The 17,454-nt window shown below is 36.7% G+C and overlaps 3 protein-coding genes across 4 annotated transcripts; 2 read left to right on the top strand and 1 right to left on the bottom strand.

Annotated features, from left to right (window-relative positions):
* Positions 1-203: 203 nt before the first annotated feature.
* On the bottom strand, positions 204-1,954 carry LOC103434582 (chaperonin-like RBCX protein 1, chloroplastic). The gene is made up of 6 exons (XM_017332353.3): positions 1,710-1,954; positions 1,424-1,518; positions 1,218-1,335; positions 983-999; positions 810-872; positions 204-520 (listed from the first exon to the last, which is right to left on the bottom strand). Exons 1-6 carry the CDS (start codon positions 1,870-1,872, stop codon positions 434-436), a joined length of 543 nt encoding a protein of 180 aa, XP_017187842.2. The 5' UTR covers positions 1,873-1,954; the 3' UTR covers positions 204-433.
* A 940-nt stretch (positions 1,955-2,894) lies between these two features.
* Positions 2,895-7,583, top strand: LOC103434477 (lysM domain receptor-like kinase 3). Its single transcript, XM_070821663.1, has 12 exons — positions 2,895-3,562; positions 4,860-4,893; positions 4,939-4,940; positions 5,094-5,261; positions 5,390-5,592; positions 5,781-5,870; positions 5,999-6,095; positions 6,173-6,324; positions 6,405-6,496; positions 6,752-6,890; positions 6,985-7,083; positions 7,173-7,583. The coding sequence occupies exons 1-12, from the start codon at positions 2,932-2,934 to the stop codon at positions 7,338-7,340; spliced, it is 1,875 nt and encodes a 624-aa protein (XP_070677764.1). The 5' UTR covers positions 2,895-2,931; the 3' UTR covers positions 7,341-7,583.
* Positions 7,584-11,445: 3,862 nt separating this feature from the next.
* On the top strand, positions 11,446-16,937 carry LOC103434478 (calcium permeable stress-gated cation channel 1-like). Of its 2 annotated transcripts, none has more exons than XM_070821582.1 (12): positions 11,446-11,966; positions 12,740-13,079; positions 13,312-13,467; positions 13,686-13,821; positions 14,064-14,165; positions 14,275-14,397; positions 14,493-14,573; positions 14,664-15,004; positions 15,091-15,336; positions 15,475-15,799; positions 16,065-16,298; positions 16,386-16,937. In XM_070821582.1, exons 2-12 carry the CDS (start codon positions 12,766-12,768, stop codon positions 16,644-16,646), a joined length of 2,319 nt encoding a protein of 772 aa, XP_070677683.1. In that variant the 5' UTR covers positions 11,446-11,966; positions 12,740-12,765; the 3' UTR covers positions 16,647-16,937. The 2 variants fall into 2 exon arrangements, with proteins under 2 accessions (XP_070677683.1, XP_070677684.1); XM_070821583.1 differs by having other exon boundaries at positions 11,559-11,966; positions 12,141-13,079.
* Positions 16,938-17,454: the final 517 nt, after the last annotated feature.

Raw genomic sequence — 17,454 nt, 5'->3', positions numbered from 1 at the left:
AAAGGGTCACTTGTATTTTGGACGTGCTCTAATTTGCCTTAGTTTTCTCTAATAATTTATATTATTACGGTGAAAATTTCATTGTATTTTTTTTGGATAAATTATCATAAGACGGTCAACGACGAGCATCTTCAAGAGATGCTGTAAAACAACAAAAAACTTTATTTTAAAGAACTAAACTAAAAAAATTCATCTCCAAGAGATTATGTAAAAGAGTCTTTACTATAGCAAGATGGACACGCTATTTCAATTGAGAGAGCAACTATTCACTTGCTAAATAGTAAATATTAACAAAATAATAAAACTCATACATCTTCTACCGTACATTAGTAACAAAACAAATTAGAAGACGTTGCCGTAACTGTTGAAACATGTACAACATAGAGTCCAACTTCGGAAACCTGCTTCATTTTTATGTACTGATTCGATCAGATCAATTCTCACTTTCCTGATCACCTTCCACATGACTTATTTCTCGGACATAATCTCTCATGAGCCTCGTATTGGATTCATCCACCATCTACAAAAACAAAAAGAAGGGTAACTTTTCTCTTAATCCCCCCGTAGGTAAAAGCAGATAAAACAAGTAGCTGCTTTTACCCGTGGCATTGGGGATAACATAAAATAAAGAGAATTTTAACGAAAAACTTTTGGTACTGTTTATTTTAACGAAAAACCACATTTTTTTACTAAAAAGTCAATTCTGATACTATTCACTTAACCCTTTATTTTGTTCTTATCGTTAAAACTCAAAATTTTCAAACTTTTATCATTGGTTTTCCTTAAAATGAAAGGTAAGAATTCCTTACCTTGAAGGCTAATCGCTGCAAGTTGTCCCACTCGAAATCATTTTTACAGTATGCAGATCGAACCTGGATAACAAATGGTCTTCTATGTTCAAACTTGTGAACGGTAACAAGTTGGTGGATTAAAAATCAAATAAAATAAGCATCCAAATTGACTTATTTCGTCATGGACTGACCTCTAGGATGCGCAAAGCTGCCATGTGGACGTCACATAAATCACAAAGAAAGTCAAATTGTCAAAAGTCAAATTAGGAACAGCCGTCTGTTTTTATTATCGTCGCTAACAAAATTTCTCAACATGTTATTGATAATATTTTCGACAATATTGTTATGTGTTCATATTTAATAAAGATCAGATATCCTGCATAGAGTGTGTAGTAGGAGCCTAGAAGTTGTTGGATATGGACTTACCTAGACCCTTATGCCTGGAGGATTCTCTCATCAGATTGGCACAGAATTGGTCTCCATCGTTCAACGAGTTCCTGCTCAGAAATTCCATCAGCTCTTCGTATGCCTCCGTGTTGTAACTCTGCTCTGAGAAATTTACTGTTAACATCCGAAAATATTAATGAATTTGACTATGAAATTAAGAACAAAGGGATGGAGGAGGAAGGAACCTCAAGCTGAGCGCAGACAATCCTAACTGCAACATAAGTGAAGAAACTGTGGAGGTTGTTGGCCGCCTTTGCTTCCGGCGAGGGTTCTCCAAATCCTGCATATGGCATGTCAGGCAAGTTAAAACGCATGACATTATACAAGTGAATAACGCACTGTCATGTGAGTTGAAGGTGCGTGATTGACTTGGATGCCGACACGGATGCCTGACATCCCCGTTGTAGTTAACTAACTTCTTGTCAACAAAGATATACGTGTAGGCAAACAAACATTTACTGAAGTACCCACCAGGGACATACATCTTGTGGCAGTGCATGCGAGGGGGACGAGAGGCTCTTGGTTTAGGATTGGATAGCCAAGAACGATTGTAAGGTAATTTTCTTCTGTTGGGTTTTAGTGGGAATAAAGAAGGGAGCCGAGAGAGTGGGAGAATTGCCGCAGAGGATTCCATGGATAAGTAACTGACAGCAGAACAAACTGAACTGGGATTTCTGAGTGATCCACAAGTCCAGCTCTACTGTCCAAAATATCTATTAGAGCCTACATGGTAAGCAGGTAGGAGTTTTGACATCCATTTGTGGAGCCCACCAGTTTATTTTTTCCCTATCCTATTTAGTAAGAACTTTTATTGCAAGTTATATGTCTCTTACTAATAATACAATATCATATATAGATTTGTCTTTACATTACATGCAACACTTACAATATGACTAGGCCATGAAAGTTACTCTTTCATTTAGGAACGGTTAATCTCCAGTCCTTGCTTTCCTTGAGGAAAATATTTGGCTTGTTCATTAGAAAGTGTGACATTTGTGCAGAAATTTTACTTTGTGTACTTGACGATATATTTATGCACAAGTGTTGTGATTGCATGATGGAGAGATTTTTCAGGAGAAAGAGCCCCTTTAGAAACCTCATCTAATTTACTAAACTCGAAATTTCAAGAGAAGATATTCAATAAGGTTGTCGATCTCTCTACATGTGACAAAGTTCTCGGTGGTGTTGGTTTTGATTGGCCGGCCTACTTTACGCTATGGAGGTAGAGTAGACTTGTAGATCTTGTTCTATTGTTTGACTAGAGCAATGTTCACATCGAAATAACTGCATAGAGTCAAATGATATCAAAATACAAGGAATTGGATGCATTTAGTCGGAGACTCCTACCCTAATTTTTTCTACAACTTCAACCCATTGGTCCGCCGCCTGCCTACCCAATTTTAAACAATTTAGTAAGGAAAATGAGTGTCTCTCTTGCTCTTGTCCTCTACTTGAAGCCAAAAGAATTCCCCTTCAGGAACCAAAATGCCAGAGTGGTTCGTGATTAAACGAATCATAAGCAAAAGATGACGACAAAGATAAAATACGATGCTGTCACCCCTCTATTTTAATAACTCCAAAATTAATCTAGCTAACTCACAATCATCAACCAAGTCTTTAGACTATAATATGATCTCTAAGCTCATTAAAATTTTCATTACGCCTTCATTCTGTCTCAGTGTCTCTGCACGAAATGAGAATCTTCGCGGCAGAAGGAAATATACAAGTCAAATTCTTAGCCCTCCATTTTTTTCTCCTCCTATCCTTCAAAGCCAAAGCCAAATGCAAAACTGGCTGCAACGCCTTGGCCTCATACTATGTGTGGGAAGGTTCAAAACTCACTTACATTGGGCACATATTTGGCCAACAAACTCAAGAAATTCTCAAGCACAACCATGGAGTCGCGCCCGACAAAGACCTCGTCGTCGGTACGCGACTCAGCGTGCCCTTTTCGTGTGACTGCTTAAATGGTGACTTTCTAGGGCACACCTTCGAGTACACAACGCAGCATGGTGATACCTACAAGAAAATTGCTGAGTCTGCTTATGCTAATCTCACCACAGTGGAATGGCTGCAAAGGATGAATTTTTATGCGGAAACTAAGATTCCGGATAAAGTTCCGATCAATGTAACAGTGAACTGCTCTTGTGGCAATAAACATGTGTCCAAGGATTATGGTTTTTTTGAGACGTACCCTCTCCGTCCCGGCGAGGACTTGTCGTCCCTGGCGTCCGAGACCGGTGTCCCGGCACCATTGCTGAAGATGTACAACCAAGGGTCCAGCTTTAGTTCTGGGAATGGTTTAGTCTTTGTGCCGGCAAGAGGTTAGCACGCACTACAATTATTTAATATTCATTACTATACTCCTCAGAAAAATTAAATAGTTCACACATGAGTAATATCATCTCGGACAAAAACTTAGATAGGAGAGCCGCACCGCATTATTTATAGTGCCTCATATAAAATTAAATGATTCATTTATCTCGGCACCATTTAAAACTACGCTAGTCTCATCTGATGTGAGAGTTGCCCTAATCAGACAGCCCTACCAAAATTTCTCTAATAAGCAAAATATAATTTTTAGTACTCATTTGCAGGAGATTAGAATTTAGATGAGCCATTATTTATTTTAATATGCTCCTAATTGTCATTAATTAATCAAATGCATGACAACTGCAGTGACTAGCAATATATTAGACAAACATATTGGATTTGGTTTTATTCTTTGTCCTTTGCTAGGTCTTTTACTCTCGTTCGTACAAAACACATGGACGATTTATCTTTTACGTTATACTGAGAAAAGGAAATATGAATAGAAAATTACTTGCTGCTGGCATGCTGCTAATCAGACAGTGCTCAAACAATAATTAGAGATAATTGAAGAGATTATTTGATAATTGCTGTGAATTAAAAGACAAAAAGCACAGTTGCATTTGTGGATGTTTTGTCCCTTTGTTGAAGATACTGGACGAGTCTACGTGAATGGAATAGGACAACTGCTAATCAATCAGATGGGGGACTTGATTTAGCTTTCTGGTGGTGGATTATTATAGTAATCCCAAGTCCAAAGATGCTCATATACACATTACGCGCGTTTAGTATTCGTTCATTAATCCGGCTTTGAAACGGACGTCCATTCAATAGCATCAATAATGTGTCTATGTTATTGTCACGTGTCAATAAATGACTCAACGTAATATTCCAAATGAACTTAAATGACAACTTTAAAGAACCAAATATTGGAAACAAAGTTCCAAAAATTTCTCTAAACTTAAAATTCATTTTTAACATTCGTATGTCAATATGTCACAACAAATCAATGAGTTTGACTCGTAGCGATTCTCTTTGAAATGACACATTACAAGCCCAAATCGGAGTTCAGATTCCAAATCTGCAATGATTGGATTTATTTGCTAGTTTTGCGCCTCTCAAGTCCATTTCGTCATCTGTTCTACATCAGCGCCTATACTGGGAGAATGCATGCTGCTCCTTAATTATATGAATTCAGCCAAAACACATGCAAATTAATTGCTAAATAATAAGTTTAGTTTCTCTCTTACCGGCACGCGACGGAGACTGTTTGCTGCCTTTGTCATTAAATTTCGGCTCTTTATTTTGCAGATCAAAATGGGAGTTTCCCACCGTTGAAGTTAAGGTAAACTCTATGCACATTGACATGTTCGGTAATTTTCTTTTGGAGTTGTCTAGAAATTTTATCTCATTCTATGTTTGTCTTTCTTTGCAGTGCAGCTGGTAGGAGCTTTTACGATTATACTGCTTCAATGATATCTCTCTTAAACTTCAAAATGGGCATTGTTTTGATGTCTAGTGCCTTCCATTGTGATGACATTTGAGCAGGTATCACTGGTGGAGCAATCGCTGGCATATGTGTCGCGGGCGCTTCTGCAGCTCTTACTTTGGCACTTCTTTTGTATATTTGGCATTATCGAAAGAAGGTGGTTGAGGAGGCACCATCTCTTTCTGCAGCTTCTCTTGAAGACCGGTATATTCAACGTGAACACGGTAAATTTCCATTTCAATGTCTCTTATTTGTAGCAGTACTAACACGAAAAAATGTATTTCAACTGAAGATTTTCGTATGGTTGTCTCACTTTTTGAGTAATTGGTAGTTTTTTGTCCTGTGGCTTTAGTTTCTGGACATACTTCAGAGAAAACTTTGGATTCGTTTGCTCTAGTTGGTGCTTCTTCTCCTGGCCTTATAGGCATAACCGTGGACAAATCAGTGGAGTTTTCATATGAAGAGCTTGCTAAGGCGACTAGCAACTTCAACATTTCTAATAAGATTGGCCAAGGCGGATTTGGATCTGTTTACTACGCAGAACTTAGAGGCGAGGTTTGCGCTCTTGCTTCTACGTTCCATCCACAAAGTTTCCTATGAGCTTCATATTCATATAATAATTTAGATACGAGGAAAAATTCTTGAACTGATCACTGAAGATGTAACTATTAAGTGCTTGTCATCTGACCTGACACTAGTGCGCAAAATCGAGTGGCTGACTCTTTTCTCCTGCTATCGAGCAGAAAGCAGCGATCAAAAGGATGGATATGCAAGCAACAAAAGAGTTCCTGGCTGAACTGAAAGTTTTAACACATGTTCATCACTTGAACCTGGTATTCTGCCTTCCCCATGACAGTATCATGATACTGAAAAATTGAATTTGTTTTATCCGAGGCCTTTATCCAACTTGGATTGAAGTGCATTGATCAATATCATGTATTAATATTTTGTTTTTGCACAGGTGCGGTTGATTGGATATTGTGTCGAGGACTCTTTATTTCTGGTCTACGAGTACATTGAGAATGGTAACTTGAGCAGACATTTGCGTGGCTCTTCAGGTGAGAAAGATAATGAATCTGTCCGTAGAGCATCTAATTTCCATGCCTCTTTCTGATATCACAGCTTTTTCTCGCAGGTCTAGATCCATTGCCGTGGTCAACAAGGATGCAAATAGCCTTGGATTCAGCTCGGGGACTCGAATACATCCATGAACATACAGTTCCAGTCTACATTCACCGTGACATCAAGTCCGCGAACATCTTAATAGACAAAAACTTTCGTGCAAAGGTTCTAAAAATGCCTTTACTGTTATGCAGGCTACGAAATTGTTCTATATGATGTATATGTAACATTAAATTTTCACGCAGGTTGCAGATTTCGGGCTCACAAAACTGTCTGAATATGGAAGTGCTTCATTGCAGACTCGTCTTGTAGGCACATTCGGATACATGCCTCCAGAGTACACAATTATTCTCCATCTTTTATTTTTCACCATTTCGTTCATCGTTACTGGATGACGCTTATTATGTCTCCGTCTCCGTCAATGTTTTGGACAAGATTACCTTTGTTCACTGATGTGAATATTAGCCCTGTTTATCTTGATAATCTGAACGATACACAAGTAATTTGCATCTCGACATCTATGAGATAATCTCATGTCTACTCAATTTTATTTTAACTTTTACCCTATTAAGTGACATGATTGATTATATAGGTATGCTCAATACGGCGATGTTTCTCCAAAGATAGATGTTTACGCCTTTGGTGTCGTTCTTTTTGAACTAATATCTGCTAAAGAAGCTGTTGTCAGGACAAATGAATATGTTGCAGAATCAAAGGGACTGGTTGATTTGGTATTTTTTCCTGCTCTGCTTTCCAATAAGTAAAACCTCATATAAACGGTTTCCATAACTTGACTGACAAGAAAACGTACTTAATGTGATGCAGTTCGAAAATGTTCTTAATCGGTCTGATCCCAGAGAAGATCTTGGTAAACTAGTCGACCCCAGACTCGGCGATGATTGTCCTCTTGACTCAATCAGTAAGGTAAAATTCCACCCCTTAAACCATAAGATCCTAATCAATGACTAGTCCTATTTCTCATAAGCAAAGCAATGCTGGCTTTTCTGTTGCAGATGGCACAACTTGCCCAAGCTTGCACACAAGAAAACCCTCAACTGAGGCCGAGCATGAGATCGATTGTGGTTGCGTTGATGACACTTACATCGTCGAACGAGGACTGGGATGTCGGTTCAATTTATGACAATGAAGCTGATCTAGTCAATCTAATGTCAGGGAGGTAGTACATGGAACATCACGCTTGATAGACATGCCTAGACAAGGTGACTTCAGAAGAACAAAAGTCCTAATTCTTCTTCTTTCGGATTGCCAAGCATCTGCAGTATCTGTAAATAAGCATTCGCACCAGATGATTTCATCTCTTGTTTTGTATAATGGGGGTGCAATATGCATACTCCTAGCTGCAGAATAACATCGAAAAACGGCATTGTATATTACTTCATATAAATGTCAACATTTTGCTTCGACCCCCCATTGATCTTTAGCACATCATGTTCGTTGTGTTTATGTTTCCGTTTGATAAAATTTCATGTTCGACCATAATAACGTACTACTGGTGCTTCGTAACTCACTCTCTTCCCTTCTTCGATCAGTTGCATACATCGTATGATATTAAAACAGGAAGGAAAATTCTATAAGTATGAGACGGTACGAGGTTCTATCAGAAAAGGCCTCAATGCAATTAGCAGTCGACCACCTACTTTTAGGTTGTAGGTTGATGTGGGGAACCGCATAAATCTCAAATTGTTTGACATTAAACTCGAACTGGGAGGTCCAGAAACTGCATAAGCTGCCATATATTCATAGCATGGCATGCCTTGTACGCATGTTTCCTACATGCTTCTTACTATTTTAACGAGTTATTTCTGTATACATGTCACATTATAATATGATTTACACACAAAGAAACAACTAATTCTACATAACGTGGCTAAACTGTTTAACGCGGCAACGGATCTGCACAGAATCAAAATTGAAAGCTGGATAATATTGTACGCATGCTTTCTTGGACCGGCCAAAAGAAAACCTTACTTTCTTGTCAAAAAAGTCTCACAATGATTACAATGCTCCATTTGTAATTTTGCCTTGTATAAAATGTCAAATGGATGACTAAATTAAGCAAAAGTAAATGCAAGAATCGTATTCTATTAATATATATATAATACTGAATCCCAATGATGTGCCTACCATTCAGTCCAAAATTTGGAACTTTGGAATCAAATCAATTGATTATATATGGTGTTAAATTTAGTGTTAATTGACATGTTATTAATATTTGGATGTCCGCCTTGAAAATTACATGGTCATCAATCTAATTAGCTCAATTTCTGTATCGTGAAAATTATGTGATCATTTTTTAAAATAAGGTTGTGTTGCCTAACATATGACCGCATGTTTTTCACGTGCTCGTTTTAGACGTAAACTAACAAAATTAACTAAAAAGACCACAAGCTTCTTACAACTATAAGTTTTATACAAAACAATAAAATTTAACTAGAAAAAATGTTCCTCGTTTATTCAATTGAGATTTTGAAGGATTTTAATGGATTTATAAATTCATGAAATTTGATGGAGTTTCATTGATTTGTAGAGATTCCATATAAAATTTTGATTCAATTCCCTCAAAATTTCAGAGAAATATGTAAGATTTGTGAATTCTTAAAATATACTATGAGAACTCTCTAGTCCTTCAAATTCCTCAACATTTTCAAATCTTTAAAATAAATTTCTAATTGAGTGTATCTTGAATATTATAAATTTCTTTAAAATCATAATTGAATACACTTAAATTTTTAAAGATTTTAACAAACTATCTTAAAAATTTCGATTAATTACATGTTGAATTTCAAATACTCGTTTGAAATCCTAACTGAATATTTCTAAAATTATTAAAAGAAATAAAACCTCTCAAAATCTGAATTGAATACCCCCGCCGTAAAAGATAATTTTCAAACTACCGAGTTCAAATCTCTTGAGCATTATTGTTGATTACGTGTATTCCACTAAGAAACTTTAAAAATTTCCTACCCGACATGCATCATAAGAAAATATACATTCTCTCCCCCCAAATAAGCAAGAAAGTCACAAGCTCCATTATCCTAAAGATATTACTTTATGACATTTTAGACTAAGATCCAAAACCAAAACGTCATAATTGTTGATATTTTAATATACCAACAAATAAAATCGTGCGTTACCACAAATATCATATCCTTTTAGGTCTTTGGTGTCATTGTGACATTTTTTTTTTCCTTCTGATTGTGACATTTTTGGGGCCCTTGTAAAAAATAATTCCATTTGTCCATGTCCTCTTAATCTGTCACACACCAAGAACCACAACCGTGTGAGAATATCGTTCCCGTTGCAGCTTGTCCTAATCTATACGGCGAGTAGCAAACGCTCAATTCACACGCTCACGACACATCATACTCCCTCCTAAAGTTTGCCTTCCCAAAAACGGAAAGGATCATCTTCGGATCTATTCCTTCTAATCCATCAAATCAGAGAATATGTGTCGTTAAAAATTGATCAAACGGCTGAAATTATTATAACTTTTAAATTGGAACCTTTATTTGTAATCGTTAGATCAAATTTTAATAGTACGGATCTCATGATTTGATGGATTAGAAGAAAAGTATCTGTAGAAAATCCCTTTCCCTAAAAAACAAATCGTCGTCAACCACTTCTCCTTTTATGTCTCTCATTCATTGCTAACCACTTCTCTTTTTTTTGTTTCTTTTTGCTCATAAATCGAGCAACGCTAAAGAAACTCTCTAAAAAATAAGATTTCCAATAGATTAATCGTTATTTTATATTTTTGACACAATTCACATGTCAATATTATAAAATATTGTACTAAAAATATGAGGTGACTGAGAATTCGTGAAAAATCTCACTTTGAGAGAGTTTCTTTAGCATTTCTTAATATATATTTTATTATTTCACCAAGAAAAAAAATATGTAGTACAGAGTTTACATAAATTCTCTTGCAATATCTATTTTTTGTCGTATATCTCTTTCTAATATTGAAAAGGAACTTTGTGGAGGTCTAATATCGAATCTTATTCTCTATAAGTTGGAATTTACACATCATCGGATTAAAAAAAAGCAACAAATCTAAAAGTACAAAAACTGTAACGTACAAAATTCACTCATACAACAAAGTCTGGACTCTGAATCACAACAATCAAACATGGTCTTAAGCAATACTTGTAAAATCCTGAACAACCAAAACCTTAAATTAATTAACATGTAACTCTAGCTAAATTGGTAATACCTAAAGTGGAGTGGCCGTCAAACCAAATACATTTATGGGGGTGTATTCAATTGAGAATTTGAGAGATTTTAATAGATTTATAAATTTTTGAATTTTTATGGAGTTTAATTGATTTGTAGAGATTCCATATAAAATTTTGATTCAATTCCCTCGAAATCTTATCGGGAGATGTGAGATTTGTGTATGCTTAAAATACACTACGAAATCTCTATAATTTCCTCTAATTCCTCAACTTTCTCAAATTCTTTAAAATCAATTTCTAATTGAATATACCAGGAATGTTATAAACTTCTTTAAAGTCATAATTGAATACACCCGGATTTATAAGGATTTTAAACTATTTTAAAATTCTAATTGAATACACTTTGAATTTCAGATAATGACTTAAAATCCTGATTGAATACTCCTAGATTCATTAAAAGAATTAAAATATCTCAAAATCCCAATTAAGTACACCCCCTTAGCTTGAGAAAGAAAAATATAACATAGGACGGATGCATAATACCATGCCGCTAATAAGAAAAATTTTGAGATAATGATTAGGGTAAGTTTTACACCAAATAAGATCAATTAACATTAACTTAAACCAAAATAAAATCAGTATGAAAATCTCGAATGAGGATCGTCTTCGGGTCTTCAATTGTATCCGTTTATTGTATATTGTGCGATCAGAAATCATTTTAAATGTTTTTATTTAAATTAAATATAAATAGTACCTGACGAAAAATGATAGCACGATATACGATGAACAGACACGATTTAAGGATTATATCCAGAGAATTCTCTTGGGAAAATCTCATGCCTATGCGAAGGCGACAGATACCTGTGAATGCCATGGGCAACCCCACCTTACCCTAATCTTTCTTACCCAACCAATGATTAATCTCCAACCAACCCACTCAATTTTGGTGGGAGCTGAACAGCCCCAACCACTTCCCAATGCAATTGGCCCGTGCTCTCCACCCCCACCAAACCGCGCGTGAACCCGCCATCGCCATCTTACAGTCCAGACACTCACATAAAAGTAGCCGTTGGACATCCCCACTGTCCGCACACGCCTTGCCGACATCGAACGATAAGTAAACGACGTTGTTATTAAGACTAATTTTGACTAAATCCAGAAAACCATACGGTATAAATTAAAACTGACGCTAACCAAACCGCTAAAACCACCACCCTCCTCTCTCTCTCTCTCCTCCCTCCTCCCTCCTCCCTCCTCCCTCCTCCCTCCCTCCCCCAATTCTCTCTCTCTCTCTCTCTATCCTTCTCTCTCTCCGGAATTCGCATTTCCACAAAAAACGACATCCCACTGTTTTATTGCAATTTCTACTGTGCCCGGAATGCGATTGCTGGAGTTTGATTCGCCACTTATTTGTTAATTCTCTCAGTGGCTGTGATTCAAAGTTGCAGACTTTGCACAGTGGAAGCACATTCACATTAGCGTGAGTTCTGGATTTCCTTGGAAGGAGAGAGGAAAAGAAAGAAAGAAAGAAGGAATTATGCTTTCTTTGATTGGAATTTGAAGCAATTCGATCACTTTCCCATTCAACTTCCCCGATCCAAGAAAACCCTGGTTTGTTTTCTTTCCTTCTTTCATTATTTATTAATTTTACGGTGTTTTATCAGCCAAATTGTGAAGTTAAGTCTCAGTATTAGCCTTAAACCTGCTTAATTTGTATTAATTTGTTATAATTTGGGTTTTTATGCCTTAGTGTGTCTGTTAGTAATTGTATAGAATTTTCTGCAGCTATGTGAGAAAAGGCTTTGTACAGAATTTTCTGCAGCTATGTGAGAAAAGACTTAGAGTACTTGGATCTAACGGCAATGACGTTTTAGGATTCATATAATCGACCCCACTTAGTGGGAAAATGATTTGTTGTTGTTGTATGTGAGATTGAACTGATTTTTAATTTTATCTGTGTTTGATCCTAAGGCGATGGTTTTCCCGGGAATTGTAATTTTCTAAGAACAAGTACGGTGTAATTTCATCGTTCACATCGAATAAGTATTTAATTAATTTGTTCCTAACTTGTTTGTAGTTGTTTAAAGACTTAAGAATTGATCACTTTTTATGGAAAATATGGGAAAATGTTTTACAATTGATGGACTAGTGTTTGATTCAGAGACTGTATAACATGAACGAAAGACGGAAGTTTGTTCATATAATATTGTAGCCTTTTCTTGGTAAAAATGTTTTTGGTAGCATATGCATAGTTTTCAGAGTAGAATAAAATGTTACCATTTTGGCTGGACTGGATTGCTTTGCAATTTCGTAGTCCAGTGGTTACAAGGTTGTGAGAAATTGGGTTCATGGTTTTTGTTTCTCTGTGGTCATACTCGTTACAGGTTATTGAGTTGTAGGTTGTGGATAAATGGCTACGCTTGGAGATTTAGGGGTTGCAGCAGGCATCAATATTCTCAGCGCGCTCATTTTCTTTATAGTGTTTGCCTTTCTTAGGCTTCAACCCTTCAACGACAGGGTCTACTTTCCAAAATGGTATTTGAAGGGACTAAGGGAGAGTCCCACTCATTCTGGCGCGTTTGTGCGCAAGTTTGTCAATCTGGACTTCAGGTCATACTTGAGGTTTCTGAATTGGATGCCCGCTGCGCTGAGGATGCCAGAACCAGAGCTTATTGATCATGCAGGATTGGATTCTGCAGTTTACTTGCGGATTTACTTGATAGGGTATGCTTGTTTTTCTTATTCTTTTTTTTTTTCTTTCATCATGTACTTACTTCAAAGGCTTTGCGGTGATCGTATACTAATTTTACGTTTCACTTGTCTTTCTTATATGATTCCTCGCTTTCCCATCACATAAACTTGTTCTGCTTTAACTAAGCACCCATGCCCAAATTTCCCCTTGTAAATATAATTTGTTAGCTGATGTTTATTGCCTTATTCCCTTTTTTTCTTGTAGGCTTAAAATCTTTGTTCCTATAGTATTCCTTGCATGGGCCGTTTTGGTACCAGTCAACTATACGAATAGCACTTTGGATATGGAAAAGTCAAAAAATGTTACTTCAAGTGACATTGATAAGTTCTCGATATCAAACGTCCCAGAAAAATCGCAAAGGTTGGAAACCCCCCTTATCCATCTTAAATTGTCATTTTTAGATGTGTATGATAATTAGAACTCTGCCATTTCTGTAAAACACATGGTCCTTTTGGATATTTGGGCAACATAATAAATTCTATCGTATTAGCATTTAATTGTTTTTTTTCTGCAGTATACTCATCCTTTTTTTTAATATTAAAATATAAGAGAAATAAAAATGTGACTGTATTTCACAGATTCTGGAGTCATATAGTGATGGCTTATGTCTTTTCCATTTGGACATGCTATGTGCTGCTGAAGGAGTATGAAAAAGTTGCCAATATGAGGCTGCATTTTCTTGCAACAGAAAAACGCCGACCAGATCAGTTTACGGTGAGACTGATTGTGTGCTCGGTATACTTCAGATTATTGTACTTGCAAACATTTTCGGACTTAGTAATGTGGTACCTTCATATTTCAAACATTGGAGGTTAGGTGGCGGCTTTGATTTCCTTTCTTGGAATAATTGATTGATACAGTGAACTTGGAATATTGTGGTGATACAAAAAGAGAGGATAAAACAACTCTGTAAGCCCGTGCTCGTGTACCAAACTAATTTCTTTGGTTTTTCGCAGGTCCTTGTCCGGAATGTTCCACCAGATGCAGACGAATCTACAAGTGAGCTTGTGGAGCACTTTTTTCTGGTCAATCATCCAGATCACTATCTTACACATCAGGTTTGTTTCTTAAATAAGAGAACATGCTCATGCAATATAAATTTAGCTTAGTGTTAATAATAGACTTCGAAGAGATATTTATTTGAAGAGGGAAATATGTTACATGCAGGTGGTATATAATGCCAACTCACTTGCGAATTTGCTGAAGAAGAAGAAGAAGATGTCGAACTGGCTTGTCTACTTTCGAAATAAACTTTCTAGAAGTGAAACTGCAACAAGGCCCTTAACGAAGGTACTTAAAATGCGCTCGTGCTGAAGAACTAAAATGTTTCCAGTGTTTAGGGTTACTTGTTAATTTCTGATTTAACCTTTATATGTTACTATCAGACTGGTTCTCTTGGGCTTTGGGGAAAAAAGGTTGACGCAATTGAGTATTATGAAACTGAGATTGACAAATTGACAAATCAAGTAAGTACAATTCCTTGAGTTCCTAGTTGAATCTCTATTTCCCCAGGATCTTGGTTCATTTGAATGCATTTTTCTTATTTTTTTTCTCAGATAGTTGAAGAAAAAGAGAGGGTCACTCATGATCCGAAGTCTATCATGCCAGCCGCCTTTGTTTCCTTTAAAACTCGATGGGGTGCCGCTGTTTGTGCACAAACTCAGCAATCCAGAAACCCAACTATTTGGTTAACAGAGTGGGCTCCTGAGCCACGTGATGTGTATTGGCCAAACCTGCCAGTTCCATATGTACAACTCACAGTCAAGAGGCTTATTATGGGCGTTGCATTCTTTTTTCTCACCTTCTTTTTCATGATTCCCATTGCAATTGTACAATCTTTTGCAAGCCTCGATGGACTCGAGAAAGTAGCTCCATTCCTAAAGCCCATTGTAGAAGTGTGAGTTGTTTCATCCTCGAACTTTTTAGCCCAGTATCTAGTTTTCGTTGTTCCTGATTACTAATATCATCCTGCTTTATATGCAGGAAATTCATTAAGTCAGTCATTGCAGGTTTTCTACCCGGAATTGCACTGAAGATATTTCTAATTTTTCTACCAACCATATTGATGATCATGGCAAAATTTGAGGGCTATATATCTCTGTCTTCTCTTGAACGGAGAGCAGCATCTAGATACTATCTCTTCTCTCTGGTGAATGTATTCCTTGGGAGCATTATTACTGGAACTGCGTTTGAACAGCTAGATTCTTTCACTCACCAATCAGCATCTGAGTACGTAATTCTTGCAGATAATTCTTTCTTTTTTTTAATATGTTGTTCACTGTCTCTTATTTTGGCTATGTGATAAAGAAAGCTGTTTTAATGTATTGCCTCAGATCATGAAAATTAAGTTTTATTTTATTTTCGCAGCATTCCAAAAACAATTGGTGTTGCTATCCCAATGAAAGCAACTTTCTTTATCTCGTATATAATGGTTGATGGATGGGCCGGTATAGCTGCAGAGATTTTGATGTTGAAACCGCTGATAATATACCACTTGAAGAATTTCTTCCTGGTGAAGACTGACAAGGATAGGGAGGAGGCCATGGATCCAGGGAGTATTGGTTTCAATACTGGAGAGCCTCAAATTCAGTTATATATCTTGCTCGGCCTTGTGTATGCTACGGTGACACCAACCTTACTTCCGTTCATAATCATTTTCTTTGGCCTGGCTTATGTTGTTTTCCGTCATCAGGTAAAAAGTCGGCATCAAATTATACTTCCGTTCTACTAATTATATCTTTTGTTGTAGGATATTTTTTTAGGAAAACTAATGAAAATGACTTGAAAACTTTGGAGTTTTAACGATAAGGACAAAATAAAGGGTAAAGTGAATAGTACCATGATTGACTTTTTAGTATTAAAATGTGGTTTTTCGTTAAAATGAACAGTACCGGAAGCTTTTCGTCAAAGTTCCCTATTTTTTTAACCTCTGTAATTTTTTTATGCTTCAAATGCAGATCATAAATGTCTATAACCAGGAGTACGAGAGCGCTGCAGCATTCTGGCCTGATGTCCATGGTCGTATTATCACTGCATTGATTATCTCACAACTCCTCTTGTTTGGGCTGTTGAGTACAAAAGAAGCTGCTTCATCAACGCCGTTTCTCATTGCACTTCCAGTACTGACCTTATCGTTCCATAGGTATTGCAAAGGTCGTTTCGAACCTGCATTCACGACATACCCATTACAGGTATGTAGGGATTCCACTTGTTGCCTCTTTCTAATCTACTCATCAAAATTATCATCATCGTTTAATTCTTTGTTTTTCGGGGTTTAGGAAGCAATGATGAAAGATACACTGGAACGTGCAAGAGAACCGAACTTGAATTTAAAAGGCTATCTTCAGAGTGCATATATTCATCCGGTTTTCCACGAGTGTGACGAGGAGGAAGACCATGAATCGTTTGAAAAGGAAGAATCTGAGAGCGTGATTGTACCTACAAAACGGCAATCCCGGAGGAACACCCCAGTGCCTAGCAGAATGACGGGTGGATCCTCGCCGTCTTTGCTTGATGTTGAAGAACTTGCACAGCCTTGAATTCCAAGTTGGAAATGTAGATTTCAGCTGTAAATTTGACTGGTAGAGTGTCTGTATAAGTGGAAGATAATGGCGTTGTCAATCAAATGAGCTGACAACGATGCACGAGAAGGGAGGACAGAGAGAGTCCTGAGTTTTTGTTGCTCGTTGTGCAAAGGAAGAAGACGAACCAGAAGACGGAAGGACAATGTAATTGTGTAGTTTGTGAAATACTGATTTTTGAAATGGTTTGTATATTAACTATCTTAGTTGAAATATCATATAGTGGAAGTAAGCATTTTCTTTATATAACTTGTGATTCACCCCGGCAAATAAAACCCACAACTAAAACGCGAACAAAACGGGAATATTTTTTCTCACCACCCTCAACACTCGTTCAAAATTTTCACTCGTTCTTCAAGAAAGAAAAGGAATAGATGACCAAAAATCCCTCTTATGGATCGCAACAATAGTTAAGAGTAGAAGTTCTCATTCATCATCTCTTTTGTTTTACCTTAAAACTACCGTTGATTCGTCGAATTGAAACCCCCATTAGATTCGGCAACTAAGGACGAGATTACCATAAGCTTTTATATGGTGATGTTCACCACCCTATTTATCATTGTTGGATGAGTTAAAATAGGCAGTGAGCATTATCATTACTTAAGGTTATTGTATTTTTTTTTACGAAAGATTTAATGATTAAAAATGCCAAAATATAAAATACACTTCAAATATAAATGCAGTATAAAATGTGCATGTAAAAAAACAATAAGTAGGGCAATTTCAAGTTACTTAAAATTTTAAGAAAGACTAATGAAAATGACTT

Source organism: Malus domestica, chromosome 05, assembly GCF_042453785.1.
Source record: "Malus domestica chromosome 05, GDT2T_hap1".
In the NCBI taxonomy this organism is placed as follows: Eukaryota; Viridiplantae; Streptophyta; class Magnoliopsida; order Rosales; family Rosaceae; genus Malus; species Malus domestica.
The sequence above is the reverse complement of the archived record's forward strand: the minus strand, read 5'-3'. Positions and strand labels throughout refer to the sequence as shown.

What these genes read in the sequence shown, in the direction of transcription:
- LOC103434582 (XM_017332353.3), bottom strand. Translation starts at nt 1,872, where the DNA reads ATGGAATCCTCTGCGGCAATTCTCCCACTCTCTCGGCTCCCTTCTTTA. An exon ending in CCACAAGATGTATGTCCCTG is followed by an intron (nt 1,519 to 1,709) that starts GTGGGTACTTCA and finishes TGCCATATGCAG; the next exon opens with GATTTGGAGAACCCTCGCCG. An exon ending in TGCAGCGATTAGCCTTCAAG is followed by an intron (nt 521 to 809) that starts GTAAGGAATTCT and finishes TTGTTTTTGTAG; the next exon opens with ATGGTGGATGAATCCAATAC.
- LOC103434477 (XM_070821663.1), top strand. Translation starts at nt 2,932, where the DNA reads ATGAGAATCTTCGCGGCAGAAGGAAATATACAAGTCAAATTCTTAGCC. An exon ending in ACAAAAACTTTCGTGCAAAG is followed by an intron (nt 6,325 to 6,404) that starts GTTCTAAAAATG and finishes ATTTTCACGCAG; the next exon opens with GTTGCAGATTTCGGGCTCAC. An exon ending in CAAAGGGACTGGTTGATTTG is followed by an intron (nt 6,891 to 6,984) that starts GTATTTTTTCCT and finishes AATGTGATGCAG; the next exon opens with TTCGAAAATGTTCTTAATCG.
- LOC103434478 (XM_070821582.1), top strand. Translation starts at nt 12,766, where the DNA reads ATGGCTACGCTTGGAGATTTAGGGGTTGCAGCAGGCATCAATATTCTC. An exon ending in GTCCCAGAAAAATCGCAAAG is followed by an intron (nt 13,468 to 13,685) that starts GTTGGAAACCCC and finishes TGTATTTCACAG; the next exon opens with ATTCTGGAGTCATATAGTGA. An exon ending in GCCGACCAGATCAGTTTACG is followed by an intron (nt 13,822 to 14,063) that starts GTGAGACTGATT and finishes GGTTTTTCGCAG; the next exon opens with GTCCTTGTCCGGAATGTTCC.